The following is a 14,187-nucleotide window of genomic DNA, read 5'->3' as shown; positions in this document are numbered from 1 at the left end:
TGGCCAGCTTCCTACAGATCAGCTTCCTGTAAGTCAGCTTCCTACTGGCCAGCTTCCTACAGGCTGCCTGGCAGCGCCTGAAAGCACATGGAAAACCGCCTAATCACAGAGAGGCCCATCTGCACGCCGAGGTCAGCGGCACAGAAAGAAAGAGGGGAAGGAACTGAGCTATGGGAAGGGAAGGAGGGAGGGAAAGAGAGAGGGAGCAAATCAAGAGGGAAAGATAACAAGGGACAGGAGAAAGAGGATGAACAAGACGGGAAAACATCTGTAAAAGTGCAATAAAACAACGCAGACGCGTTAGAGTGGGACCAGGGTGGGGATAAGGGGGGGGGGGGGGGGGGGGGGCGACCCTTCCAGCCATGTTTGGAAAAACATTTCAGCAGTCCCACGACTCCCACACAGTTCCCCCCTGTGGGAGAGAGAGGTCCAGCGCATTCCCAAACCCAGCGAGGTTCAACCCGCTATTTCAGAGGGCAGCCGTGGGAGCAGAGACCCAAGGGGTGCAGTACCTAAGAAGGTCCTTTTTACCATTTCGGTATTTCAAACCGCTTTCTCTGCCATCTTTAGCATTTATCCCTGGAAACGGAGAAACCCCACTCCCTCTGCTTTTCTTTCTCTTTCTCCTTTTTTCTCTTTCTTTTCTCTTCCAGCTACTTTCTCTTCACTTCCTGGCTCTCTTCCTGTCTCATCTCTTCCACCTGTCTTTCACTCTTCTCTTCCCCTGTCACTCTCTTCTCTTCCTCTCCATCTTCTCCTCTCTTCCTCCGTCTCCCTCTCATACCAATCTCACAGCCACAGAACAGAGATGCAGCAAACAAGCCACTTTTTCAAAAGAGCACCATGACTAACAAGAATATTAATGCAGTAGTGCTGGTTTACTTCTGTAAAATCCTTCATTAAAGAACGCAAAATCAGGAATGATACAAATGACCAGATTTTCTTTAAAGTAGCCACACGCATTTCTACTGCTGAGCCAGCCACCAAGGCCGAGTTTCACGTTATTTTAATCCAAATAGGATTTGGATTTTGATCATTTAGTCACGGATGCCTGTGAAAATTTGTAGTAAAAGCATGAAACGCAAGCAGGAAAAGAAAGTTCAGAAGTTACTTTTTTTTCCATTTAAACTGAGCTACAGAGAAAAATTATATAACAGCCTTACTTCTCTCACTAAGAAGTGAAATTCTAAGTCCTGTTGGCTCGCATGACTGCTTAACCAATGGGATTTCTTGACCTCATTGGAAGTCGATCACAAGAGCACACAGTGGATGTAGAATTATGCAGCACGCGGATACATCAACAGTACAACGAGAAGACGACTTCTTGCTAGACAATAAGTACGATTTACTGTGCTAAATTTAGCTAAATATTCAACAGATGCTAAAATTCACAGCCTATTAGCGCGCGTGCTGCAGCGCGATAAACTGCTGCTTTACAGATGAGGCTCGTCAGGCTGCATCATGTGAGTGGCAGCAACAAAGTCTTGCGTCTTACAGTAAGTTTCTTCAAATACTGCTGAATGGACAGAATCCCATGTAAGGCATGCGCAAATAAAAGATGAAAGGAGGGCGTGTCGCAGGTAACGAAAGATTTAGCTAACGGCGTGGAGAAGCCCCAACAAGGCGTCCCATTCAGGAAGCACGGCGTGGAGAAACAGAACAGGGTCGGGTAATTACAGTAGACGACTCCTGCTTACAGTACTGCAGAGGCTACTCTCACCTGGGCTGAGACTGTGTGAGCTTACAGGCTACACCTGTCCTCTCAGAGGGACCTGACAAAGGAGGTTAGCTGAAGCAAATGTACAGAACCTATAGACTGTGTTAACTGGCCCTGGGTCAATGCATCACACCAAAGTCACAAGGTAAAAGTGGAAGCTGGGGGGGGGGGTCTCTGCTATGTTAAACATCCACCACACGTGAGCCTGATCTCGGTTCTATAAGATTTACACAGTTTCAGGCTGAATGCTTGCTTACTAGGCTTTACTATCTATTTCAGGCCTTTTTGCCACCAGCAGCGGAGGTCGTCTGCCACGGATATAGCAGGAGATTCGCGCACGCGCGCAGAACGATGAATAATTCAGAATAAAAACAAACCGCGGTCCAGGCTTCATAACGACCGCCATCTGCCACAGAAGTACAAACAGCAGGTGCGATGAAACAGGCAGCCATCACAGGTGGTGGCTAATTTCAGAACAGAGAACATCCCCATCCCTCCAAGAACTTCTGCTGGGGGACACAGGATTTCAGATGCCAAAGCATTGGCTGGGCTTTTGGGAAAAGGAACCGTTCCATTAACAGGTCTACCATGCACTGGCATGGCGCGAGACCCTGCAGAGGCGGCAGTTTGACACCCTTTTTTGTGAAGCTATGCTCCTGTTGTTTTTTTCACACTTGTATTTGGTTCAGTGTGCTCTCCGGTCTCTCCCAGCACAGTGATGATGGGCTTTCATTCAGTCATTCAGCAGACGCTCTTACCCAGTGCTACTCACATACAGAGCGAATAAGTGCATTCAATAGGTTTAGAAGAGCAGCCGTAAGTACAGAAAAGGATAATTAGCCCACTTGAAGTCCAGGCTTAACATCGCACTGTTAGCCCAGTCAGCTGGTTCAAAAATAATCAGAAATGAAAATGTTTTTGTTTGAAATAACTCTAGATACTTGGGCAATATTTGTCATTTTTTGAATGTGGATCTGTTCACTGACGGGAATTCTGGAAAATAAAAACTAAAAAAAAAAGAAATAAATTTAACCCACTGGGATGGAATCAGGCCAGTGGGTGGGCTGAATGGGAACATGGGGTCAGCAGGAACCACAGAGACCTTTAGGTAAGAGAGGCCAAAATGGTGGGAAAAATAAAACAAAACCAATGAACAGAGAAGCCATGGAGCTGCAGGGACTGTAGACACATGAAAGACAGACAGGAAGTAATTCTACAGTGACATGGAGAGAGACAGGAAGTGATTCCACGAGCACATTGAGAAAGAGACAGGAACTGATTCCACAGGGACAAGGAGACAGAGACAGGAAGTGATTCCACAGGGACAAGGAGACAGAGACAGGAAGTGATTCCACAGGGACATGGAGTGAGACAGAAGGACAGGCAGAGAGGCTGCAGACAGGACAGTCTCAGGACAGAGGAAGAGGCACACTGGGATGGATGGAGGGGGGGAGGGCTGCAGGAGGCGTGGCCACGGGGAGGGACTCCAGAAGCAGGCGCGTGCCCCAGGGGCGCTGCCTCCGCCCCTCAAACCGCGTCGCCACGGCACGCTAAAGAATGCGCCCGTCGAGTCCCTGCTTGTCCGCAGGAGACGGTTTCCCTCCCGGAGACAGACAGGAAAAAGCACGCGGGCTGCACACCGCGCTCAGCGCAGGCCCGTCAGAACACCGGCCCTGCCGTAAAAACACCCCGCCGCCCGGACGGAGATCAGCCACGCAGGGGAACAGTCTCAGCCCTGAAACACCCCGCCGCCTGTACGGAGATCAGCCATGCAGGGGAACAGTCTCAGCCATGAAACACCCCGCCGCCTGTACAGAGATCAGCCATGCAGGGGAACAGTCTCAGCCCTGAAACACCCCGCCGCCTGTACGGAGATCAGCCATGCAGGGGAACAGTCTCAGCCATGAAACACCCCACCGCCTGTACGGAGATCAGCCATGCAGGGGAACAGTCTCACCCACGATTCAAGAATTAATTTCGTAATTTACTGGCGCGATACATGCACGAATGCACTAAAATATGTTTATTGGTCACAGTAATGAGAGCTGATGTACACTTGCGTTATAGTAGGCCATAAACTTGGGCTGTGGCGATAATCTATTAATACGGAGCATCTAGTTTACGGTGCATCTATTATGTGGAGCCATGAAGCATCGGTGTAGAGACACTCCGCCGTTCTCCTTCAGAGTTTTCTTTTGTTTGTCTTTTTGTTTTATTTATTTGCATTAACATACACATTGCATTATCATACACATGAATTCTAACTGAATTATTTATTCATATAGAAAGTCATCGTTTTGGATTTTTTAAAAAGCATAACAAACAGAAAAATGTCTCCCCCCTGCTCTCTTGGATGCACCGTAAGAGGATGAGTGTGAGATCCACAGTGATAGTGCGCCTGGTCTCATTCTGTCAAGCGTGTGGATTTACCCCACCTCACTGTGACAACTGTCACTCGTTTATCTTGTGTAAATAAATTATCTTTAAAGACAAAGGGTGATTCTGCATGCAAATGGTGATCCATTTGCAGTCAGTTACAATGTGAATTAGTTACTTTAAAAGTACCTGGCCTCTAGAGGACAATGAAATCATGAGTCAAATTTTAAAGCACAAGAATTTAAAAAGCTGCTGGGATTTTTTCTCCCCAGAAATGTGCCTCGGGGTCTAGACTGGACTTTCACATGCTGCAGCCTTTTCTGCCACAGGTGAGCAGTCAGTAGTTTAAATTCTGTGACTGGCTAATCACTAAGTAAAGTAGCCAAAGCAAAGCACAGCTGTTCGGCAGCACCATACTACAGATCAGAAAGGCTCGGGAATCACACGTCCATTCACACTGCCACAGGGAACACTATAACACAGCTACCGTGGCTATAACGGATATAGAGAAATGCTAACAAAATAAAATTACTGGTTCTGAGAAAAGCTCCAGTTGGGCCCAGTCTTAATGGAATGATATTTTGCTCTAGCAGTTGCAGTACAGAAGGGACCTGCTTGCCTCCCACCACTAGTTAATGATCGTTATGAGCCTGGCGCTAGCAGCACATACAGTGAAGAGCACGGCCCCCCCCTCTCTCCACTGAGCTCATTCTCAGTATCTCTTACCCGTGCGCAAGTTCAAAGGCTCAGACCCGCTGCTCAGCAAACCAAGATACTGTAACTTGCACAGAAAGAGAGAAAAAAAACTAAGAAGAGCGCAAAGTTGATTGTGCCAAAAGAGGGAGGAACAACCTTTGAACAGGAAGGGTAATGTTTGTGTAGCAGTGTAACCAATACACGCCCACACCTTTAAGTGCTACACCCTGTCGTTCACAAATACACACAATTTTTAATGGCAGTTGCTGTGAAATGTATTGATGTAGTAGATGTTTTTTATGTAATTTATACAGCTTTCTATGTACTGTGTAAATCAGGAACTTACTACAGTAAGGTAAAAATAAAACCTTTGAAAACTACACATTTTCAGAGAGAAATGGGCCATACCAGTACAACATTTCATTTTGGCATCTGTAACATGAACAGGTTATTATTTGAACAAAAAACCCTAATGATCTATCGAAATTACAGAACCTGCTGCCTCCCTCTGCTGGTGGCTACCAGGAATAGCAGCCCTGGTTCCAGTCCTACGACTGACATTTCCAGAGTCATAGTTACAGGTTCATGGAGTTCGCTTGAATTGCTGCCCCGAACTGGAGCCACACTGACACAAGACCATGGTTTATAAGGAGCAGTAACTGCCTATTGGTGTACTGGTAAAACACATCCCTGAAATCCAGGCTGACTTACCTCACATCTGAGTATCAACTTGGACAGGTTCATGCATAGCACCACAAGATAATGAGACCAAGAAAGAGGCTAGAGGCAGAAGGGAGTGACGGCAGGAGAGAGGGGGAAGGACGGAGACGGAGCGATAGAGAGAGACAGAGGGGGCCGTCCTACCGGCGAGGGCCTTGATGCGGGAGCGCTCGAAGAGGCGGGCGGAGCTGTTTTCGTTGTCCCAGTCCGTCTCGGCCGCCAGGTCCCAGCGGTTGTTGATGTCGTTGTACTGCTGCTGGATCTCCAGGCTGTCGAAGTCGGTGGGGGAGATGGCGCTCATGCTGACGGGGGCAAGGGGCCAACCATCCAACCTGGGGGGGGGGGAGAGCGGGGCGACGGTGAGGCCCAGGAAACAGACTGACTGAGCGCAGAAACCCCATTAGGAAAGAGAGACACAGTTACTGCAGTTTAACTGCCGCTCGCTCCTGTAATTCAGTAATCATCCCTGAACCGGCTGCCATTAAAAGGCAACGAGGCCACGCATTAAAACAGAACTGCTGATAGGCTTCAAAGCGCTGAAATCAGAGCTGGAGATATGATTCTTTTTTGGCCCCGGCTCTGTGTGTGGGGGCGGGCTCCTCTCCCGCCAATCAAACAGACCCACCGGGCTGCGCAGCTGCACGGCTAATTAGACGAGGCGAGGGGTCCGAGCATTCTGGGAACTAATGAGCTCGTTGTGCAGCCCCTCTGCCACCCACACATGCGCATAAGCGGCCCCGGGTGCTGTGCCGTGTGTGTGTGTGTGTGTGTGTGTGCGCGCGTGTGTGTGTGATCTCACACCGCAGAGAGATGAGGTGATGTCTGCAGGACTCCTGCATGGTTACTCATCCGGTTCCAGCCACAAGCAACACCAGCAGACTGATAGTGAGAGAGAGAGGAGACGAGTGTGCTAGAGAGAGAGAGAGAAAGACGAGTGTGTGTGACAGACCGAGACAGAGAGAGAGGAGAGACAAGTGTGCTAGAGAGAGAGAGAAAGACGAGTGTGTGTGTCAGACAGAGACAGAGAGAGAGAGAGCAACAGAAAGAAATCTCAAGATACAGTATGTCTTTCCCCAGTGTGCACTGTGTAAAACAGAAGAAATTCCCACGTCGACTAGAAGTGACGAGGATGTCAGGCACCCAACAGTGCTCACACCACCGCCCCCTGAAACACTGAAGCAGTCCAACATCCGCAGCCAAAGAAACAGAGCAACGTCACGTATCTGCTGTAGCACACAGCAAACAGCCAGCATGTTATTCCAATGCGCTAGAGAAGCAGGCTATTTTTGAATCTAGGACAGCGCGGCTTTCATAAAAGAGAACTGCGGTTTAATTGCTTTAACTGCTGTACAATGAGCATCATAGATCTTTCACCGGCTGTGTGTATGCACACAGCCAGTGAAAATTAGTATTCACTAATTTCATTTATTAGTTTGTTTGACGGGGACAAATCACAATAATTACATTTCTGTCCAATTTTCATTAGTAGTCCCTGGGTTACATGTTTTGGCTGCAGGAGGAGACCTGCACACGCACGGGGAGAACATAGAAAACAAAGCAGAGGCTCTGGGCCAGTTAGGACTCGAACCCGGAACCTCCTTCTTGCGAGGAAAGAAACATTAACCACTGCACCGCCGCGCCGCCCACTACCCAACATGGCCGTCATGACGATATCCAGGGACATGGCGGAACACAAGAATCCCTGGATGCCTACACCCTGTCCTTTATTTGTGGACAGACATTGACTATGGCCAGTATTTCTGTCCTAATAAATAAATAAATAAATAAATAAATAAACAAACAAACAGTCCAATGTAATGATTACCAACCATGTCCGCCCATCTGTTTGTAGGGGGAAAAAAACTCCTCTTCATCCAATACTATAACTCGCTCAATTAAGAAAATAAATCGGGGGAAAACTACACGAGCAGGAAGTCGGGGGACGCTAATTAAAATCAATCGCTCCGTAAAGCCGCTGCAGCATAGCGGGGAAGCGATAAACACGACGAGCACGACCGGCCTTCACAGTTCACACGTGGGAGACAGCGACGCCGCTCAGCCCGACCGACACATTTCGGAAGACGGCGCTTCGCGCAGTTTGACGCATTCGAGAGCTTTGCAGCGACCTCCTGACCCCTCTGGAGGCGAGCACGCTGCGTCTGAACTGAAGACGTGACCAGGAGCGGTCGCGCGTGCAGGAAGGCACCGTCACGACCGTCAGCTCCTGCTATTGCAATACCACGCCGCCGCCGCCGCAATGTCGCACACATCCACGTCACAGGATATCACAATACACCGATGTCCATATCACGATATGGCGAAACGTATTTCACACCGCAAACTGTATAACTGCTACTATTCATGCATGTAGACCTGCATCTTATTTAAAATGTGAATGTGATGAATGTCCGTAAGATCTGTTCCATGAAATGGTTGCGCTCAAAGTTATCTCTGACGCCTTACCGCACCAGTACACTTCCCTGCCATGGAAGAATTTTTTCTACCTGACAATATATTGAAATTACTGTGAGAGTATACGCTGCCATCGTGCTTAAGGCCTATAAATCAGCACAGAGTTATTTTTAGTTAGTACTGCTCACCCATTTCCCTGATGATGGGGCAGGCTCAGAAGCATTGCCTGAGCCCATCCGGATGGAAGAACAGCACAGGGTATTTTCCAGCATATCTGCAAGCTTCCTTCAAACGGTCGCGTCTGATTCAAAGAGAATATTAATGGGTATTTCACAGCCGGAGCCTTCAACACCAGGCAGGCTGAGGAGAGTAAGACCAGGTAAAATCGGCAGAGGGGTGCACTGGGATTGGCTTCCACCCGTCCTGTGAAACCAGCGTGGGGGTGGGGGTCCTCAGAGAAAACGACCATGCCCCCCCCAATCTCCCACCCCCCACCACCCCCAACCCAAACTGGCCGTTTTTGATGGAAAACACACAGACGCTGAGGGACATGCAAAGAGAACTAGGCCACCCAAAAAATGGGTACAACCCAAATGAAGAACCCGTAAATCACACGGAGGCCTGCAGTAGTGTCTGCCCTCTGACATCCCCTGGATGAAGCCCAGCACAGTTATTTAGCACCAACTCTAGATGTGAATTTAATACATGCAAATACATGACTTCATGACACTATTTCCTCACTGTGTATGATTCATTATTTCAGCACTGATTCTTCTATGAAGAGAGTGTTGTGCATCTGATTTGACTGAACACTGAATGCTGGCAGCCAATTTACAGTCCACAGCAACTGCCATAAATTCACAGTATAAAAGTATACAGATGAAAGCCCAGTGTACCACAGACTCTTTGTCCTATTTGTCTGATCTGCTCGGGTGCTGGACACTGTGCACTGGGCACTGAGGCAGCCCTGTGTGTGCCCCAGCAGCCCGAATGTCCTAAATCAGACTGACAGACTTTGCACAGGACCTTCCCAGCAGAACACCTGCCTCCCTGCTCCCCCCCCTCCCCCCACAGGAGTCCGTTTGATCCCTCACTGTGCACCTGGCACCACACGCCTCCCGGTTTTATGATGGGCAGGGGTTTGCCGTCCAGATCATTCTTCCCTGTCCAGTTCCTGGCACTGTCTGACTCATTCACCCCCTAATTTGATCCCTACAGACAAAAAACGCAGATAAATCTGCAGAGGGATGAGAGCGTTAACCGTTTGGGTTTTTGGAACGTTTTCAAAATTCAGTGTTCTAGAACTCCATTGCTTTCAATCGCCAGTAGTGACTGTTACATGAGCATTAGAATGTTCAGTTAAGAACTTTTTTGTGACCTCACACCTTAAAGGATTAATACACTCACCCTCATACAAACACAGCGAAGCAGAGCAGCGTCCAGTCCAGCAGGGCTGCAGTAGAACCTCCTTTTTTAACTCCTGCAGGCAGTATGCTGGCTCATGGAAATGGAGTCTCATTAAACCTGCTCTGTTCTCCACACGTTCAAACCCACGTTCCCTAGATCTATGCCAGTGATACTCGCGCATTCATTCAGGATGATGAAAGGGTGGATTTTCTCCAGTGAAAATGGGACTGCAGACTGAAGAACAAAAGCAGAGGCAGAGACAGAGCTAGACGGAGCTGCATAGAAAGCAGTCATCAGCTGCAGGCCTGTCCTTTGAGCCGGCCCAGGGGACGCGCAGCCCGAGCGGAGAGCCACATGGCTGGGCAGAAAGAGCGGCACTACTGGGCCGGAAGATTAAAACTCAGAGGCAGACAAAGCCATACTGCTGAACAGGAACCGCAGAACTCCACTGCTGGGCAGGAAGGCTGTACCAGCCGACACCATAGAGCACAGAGCATGGAATACCCACATAAAGTCAGCTAGCATCAATATCAGGGTATTCAGCATGAAATGGGTGTGGAACTCCAGTCCTCATGAGCGCTGTAGTGTATTCAGTCTGAGTCACTCACACATGATGTAACCTACATTGTAGTCAATATGTAAACACACACACAGACACAGATACGAAGACACACAGACAGACAGACACACACACACACAGGGCACACCAAATCCCAGTAGACACAGATTAGCGTGCGACTGGGAATAGAAATGAACAGTAGGGAAATTAGTGCAGGATTAAAGCACAGGGCACAGCCAGTCCTCCACACTGGCAGCCTGCCCCAGAGGCACCGCTCCACACCTGGAGACCAACTCCACCCTCTCCCAGGGCCCACATTAACCCTGATAACGGCCATAATAACGCTCTTCACTTCCCACAAGGCCTTATTTAGCAGATGCTTACCCACACTGACTTACCTTTTTTACGCTTATTTTTAAATGCACACGAAACCCATTTATTCGGCTGGTTATTTAACAGTCAGATTATATGGGGCGACATAGCTCTGGAGGTACGAGCAGTTGTCTGGCAGTCCGAGGGTTGCCGGTTCAAACCCCGCCCTGAGCGTGTCGAAGTGTCCTTGAGCAAGACACCTAACTCCTAAATGCTCTGGCGAATGAGTGGCATCAATTGTAAAGCGCTTTGGATAAAAGCGCTATATAAATGCAGTCCATTTAGGTACCTTGCTCAAGGGTAGAATGGCAGTGCCCAACAAGCGCTGTTCGCTTAGTACCAACGAGAGCGTCAGAGGACTGGCTACCTGAAGCGGACGTGAGAGTAACAGAGGCAGCGTTAGCTTCTTACCGTGCAATCTCCTCACATGCATGAGCTCAGGCTCAGGAAGAGGACTAATCAGAGCTGTCGGGATAAGACCCGCGTCAATCTTCTGAGACTGACGGGTGCCGATATCTCACTGGCACCCCTTAGGCCTAAGCTCAAGCCAAAAGCCCCAAATCCACTCAAATGAAACTGGCCACAGGCTAAATCAAGATCCATTTCCTTAACATGGAGCCACAGAGTCAATCACATACGAGATTAAAGTGGAAAAGGTGCACCTTCAGGATAAGCCTTATGATAAACATTGGACATTCTTGAATAGTAGCACTTCTGTCCAAATTCTAATACACATACTGGTCCTGGACTGAGACCACCTGCTTCAGTCATATTTGTAATAAATCTCACATACATTGCAGAGGATGAAAAGAACATCCTAGGATCACCAACATTTGTAACTATGGATAGGACAATGACAGAAATTCCATGCACTTATTAATAATCTTTGTAAAAGGCCTGGCAGAGCATATCCTAGGCAACGCTTCTCCTGGATTTAGTCACACAAAGCAGCCTAGTTGCCTCTACCTATGTAACACAGACCACACGATCGAAAGAGAACTAGACACGAAGAAGCAGACCGCGGAGTCAGTGTTTCACTTCATCCAACCCCCGTCCATCAGTGTAAAAATATCACCAAGGACGAGACACACAGCTGTGTGTACCAGCTCACCTGAACCACGTGACCACACACACTCCATTACACACCGGGTCAGCAGACAGCTGACATTCTGAAGCACAGCGGTTCACACTGATCCATCTTCCTTCTAAAACAGCCATAGTGGATGATGATGACTCCATAGCTTTGCGATACGTTTTCCTCTGAGCTGGCCCTAAGAGATTTCCCTTAAGCTTCTGACATAATTGATGGCTGTTTTTTTTTTCCTGTTGGGTTGGTAGAAAACATAATTTATTGTTTAACCGTTTCTGTGAAACCCTTCACGACAATTTCAAGCCTTGCAGGTCTGCTTCAGTGAGTAGCAGGTAGTAACACAGCATGACTAGTCATTACTATCATTATTATTACTCATCATATTATTATTATTATGGTTTCTTTCTTTTTCTTTTTTTATTAACATTTTTGTACAAACAACGCATTGAGCCAGATGTATATTTAGGGAAGCAGCTGAGGTTAAGTGCCTCGCTCAGAGATACACCAGCAGTGCCCCACCTGGGAATCGAACCTGCATCGTCTGTGTTGCCAGCACAAATCCCCAGAAAGCTGTTCAGTGCGCACAAGGATGAACATAAGGCAGGGCCACCTTCATTCCCAATCAGAGGCCTACAGAATCACCTACAGCAGCTTCTCATCATGGGCTGCAGCCCACTCTAAACACAGGTTTACACAGAGCACCAACACACACACACACACACACACACAAACAAGAAAAGGTCACTTGTGCGACTGAGATTGATCTAATCAGTCTAATTTGCCGTCGGCCCTCGTCCCAGCCCATGAGGAGGAGTTTAGAAAGGAGGCTAGTGGGAGGACTGCGAATGAGGCAGAGACGCAGAGAGGACGGACTGCCTGAGAAGGACGGCCCAGAGGCGATGGCCCAGCTAGCTGGCATTGATTTGGGGCATGAAAGACAGCATAATGACGCCCTGCTGCACCAGCAGCACCGGCACCCTCCCCCCCCCCCCCTCCTCCCCTCCCCCCCCCCCCCCCCCCACTCTGTGACCGGATTTCCTCCCTCCCGTCAGGCCCGTTTTTACTGCTCCAGTTAGTCAGAGAGCAGGGAGCCAGCCAGGGCACCCAGAGCAGAGGAGAACCAGAGCTCGCACCAAAGCGACGGGGACGGGACGCCAGGCGCTCTCACTGCTAAGCAGGGTGGGGGCGGGCTTCAGGTGCTGCTAAAAGGCAGGACACTGCCCCCTACTGGCACCGAAGGACAAAGGCCGCCCGTACAGGCTGAAGGTGTGCAGTGTCTCAGGTCTAAAACCCGCTCGCATCACTCAGACCTGGGTGTGGAGGGTCATAGTATTGATGGTTTCTTTTCAATCAGCAGCCAATGAAGCCCTTGTGGAAAAAGGTGTCTTGACTCTTTAGCCAATCAGTGAATCACTTGTGAAATTAACTGATTGGCACCATGAAAACCAGCAGACCTTGCAGCCCTCAAGGACTGGACTCTGACACTCGTGACATAGCAAACAACAGCATTTACATTGCATGTTATATGCCTGCCAGGTCACAATGAAAAAGTAAATAAGAAATCAGATTTGCTTTCTCATTTAAAATGCAGGTCACAATATGTCATGGTTAAATAAAGTAAGTACTGAATATCATGAAGTAAAATACTATAATTTGTTTTTTGACTTTTTGATTTATTTTATGATATGCATAAAATTAGACAAAAAAAACAGACACATACATCTGTACTGGAATCGTGATTGGTTTCGGCAATAAAAATTGAGTTGTGTTTTTCAAAATACTGATGACTAATATCTTCTAAAGGAACACAATAGACATCCACAGGGAGCCTCAACCCAAAGGAGAGTAAGATATCTGACTCATTTCAGAGCTGTGCAGTGCTTTGCAATAATCAGAATCCTCACAGGGATTCAGACCTAACCAGCAGCAAGCTGACATCAGACTCAATCGAGCCCCTTGCCAAAAGTCCTAAAGGCTAATTGGCAAGAAATGTTCCACCTAAAACACACTATTGATTAACACAAGATATTCAGGGTGAGCTCAAGTGAACATGTAATGTGACTGAAGAAAACGGAATTGCAAATAGGCCATTTGCACACCACTGATTTTTCCTTGATATCGATTACAACCATGTTAGATTCCCTCAACAAAACAGTGTTCCAGACATGTTAGCTTCCGTTAAAAATGTTAAAACTTACGATGAAAAAATAGACAAATCACTGGAGGCACTATAATGGCGCAAAATGTTTCAGAGAGATTTAAAAATCCATTTTTAAATGTTAGAGAATTTAAATGTTTGCGTTGATCAGCTAATCAATCAGATCAGCAATACTAAAGTACAATAGCGAGCATGTTTAATTTGTTGTAGTTTGAGTCCTGTCGATATGTAATATCCGTCTCTTCATTCAGCTTGCAGATAAAGCCTCCTGATCTGATACAGCCGAACAGCAAGATGGGGCTGTATGTGCGACCGAGCATGCTGACCGCTGGGACCTCCCTCCTCCACGCACCCACGGGAGATCGACCTCACGTTCCCAGGTCTCAGGATCTGCAGCCTCCTCTGAAGTGGGAGAGCACAGCCATGGCGGCGCATTCCGTCCACACCCACTCGCACGGGTCAGTTCATTGAGAAGAGCGGAGATGACATCACTGACAGTAGAACAGTCTTTCTTGCATGTAGCCTGCACGTTCTTGCACAGTGTTAATGCAAAGGGATGGTTTTTTTTATTATGTTTTTTCTTTTAAACATAGATAATTTCCTTAAATGCCCTCACCATACTAGTATTCATATTCAATGAACACAGAATCTTAGAGAGTGCTTGGCCTAGGTGAGAACCT

General features: G+C 47.9%; 1 protein-coding gene across 3 annotated transcripts in view; it reads right to left on the bottom strand.

The window, feature by feature from the left end:
• LOC118222918 (spectrin beta chain, non-erythrocytic 1-like) overlaps window positions 1-14,187 on the bottom strand; it is a 75,165-nt gene that overhangs the window by 52,077 nt on the left and 8,901 nt on the right. For all 3 annotated transcript variants that reach the window (XM_035408855.1, XM_035408851.1, XM_035408852.1), the window contains exon 2: window positions 5,654-5,841. In XM_035408855.1, coding sequence (XP_035264746.1) covers window positions 5,654-5,810 — 157 coding nt within the window. In that variant the 5' untranslated portion in view covers window positions 5,811-5,841. The remainder of the gene's footprint in view (window positions 1-5,653; window positions 5,842-14,187) is intronic.

This window comes from Anguilla anguilla, chromosome 3 (assembly GCF_013347855.1).
Source record: "Anguilla anguilla isolate fAngAng1 chromosome 3, fAngAng1.pri, whole genome shotgun sequence".
NCBI lineage: Eukaryota > Metazoa > Chordata > Actinopteri > Anguilliformes > Anguillidae > Anguilla > Anguilla anguilla.
This window is presented reverse-complemented; position numbering and strand designations above follow the sequence as displayed.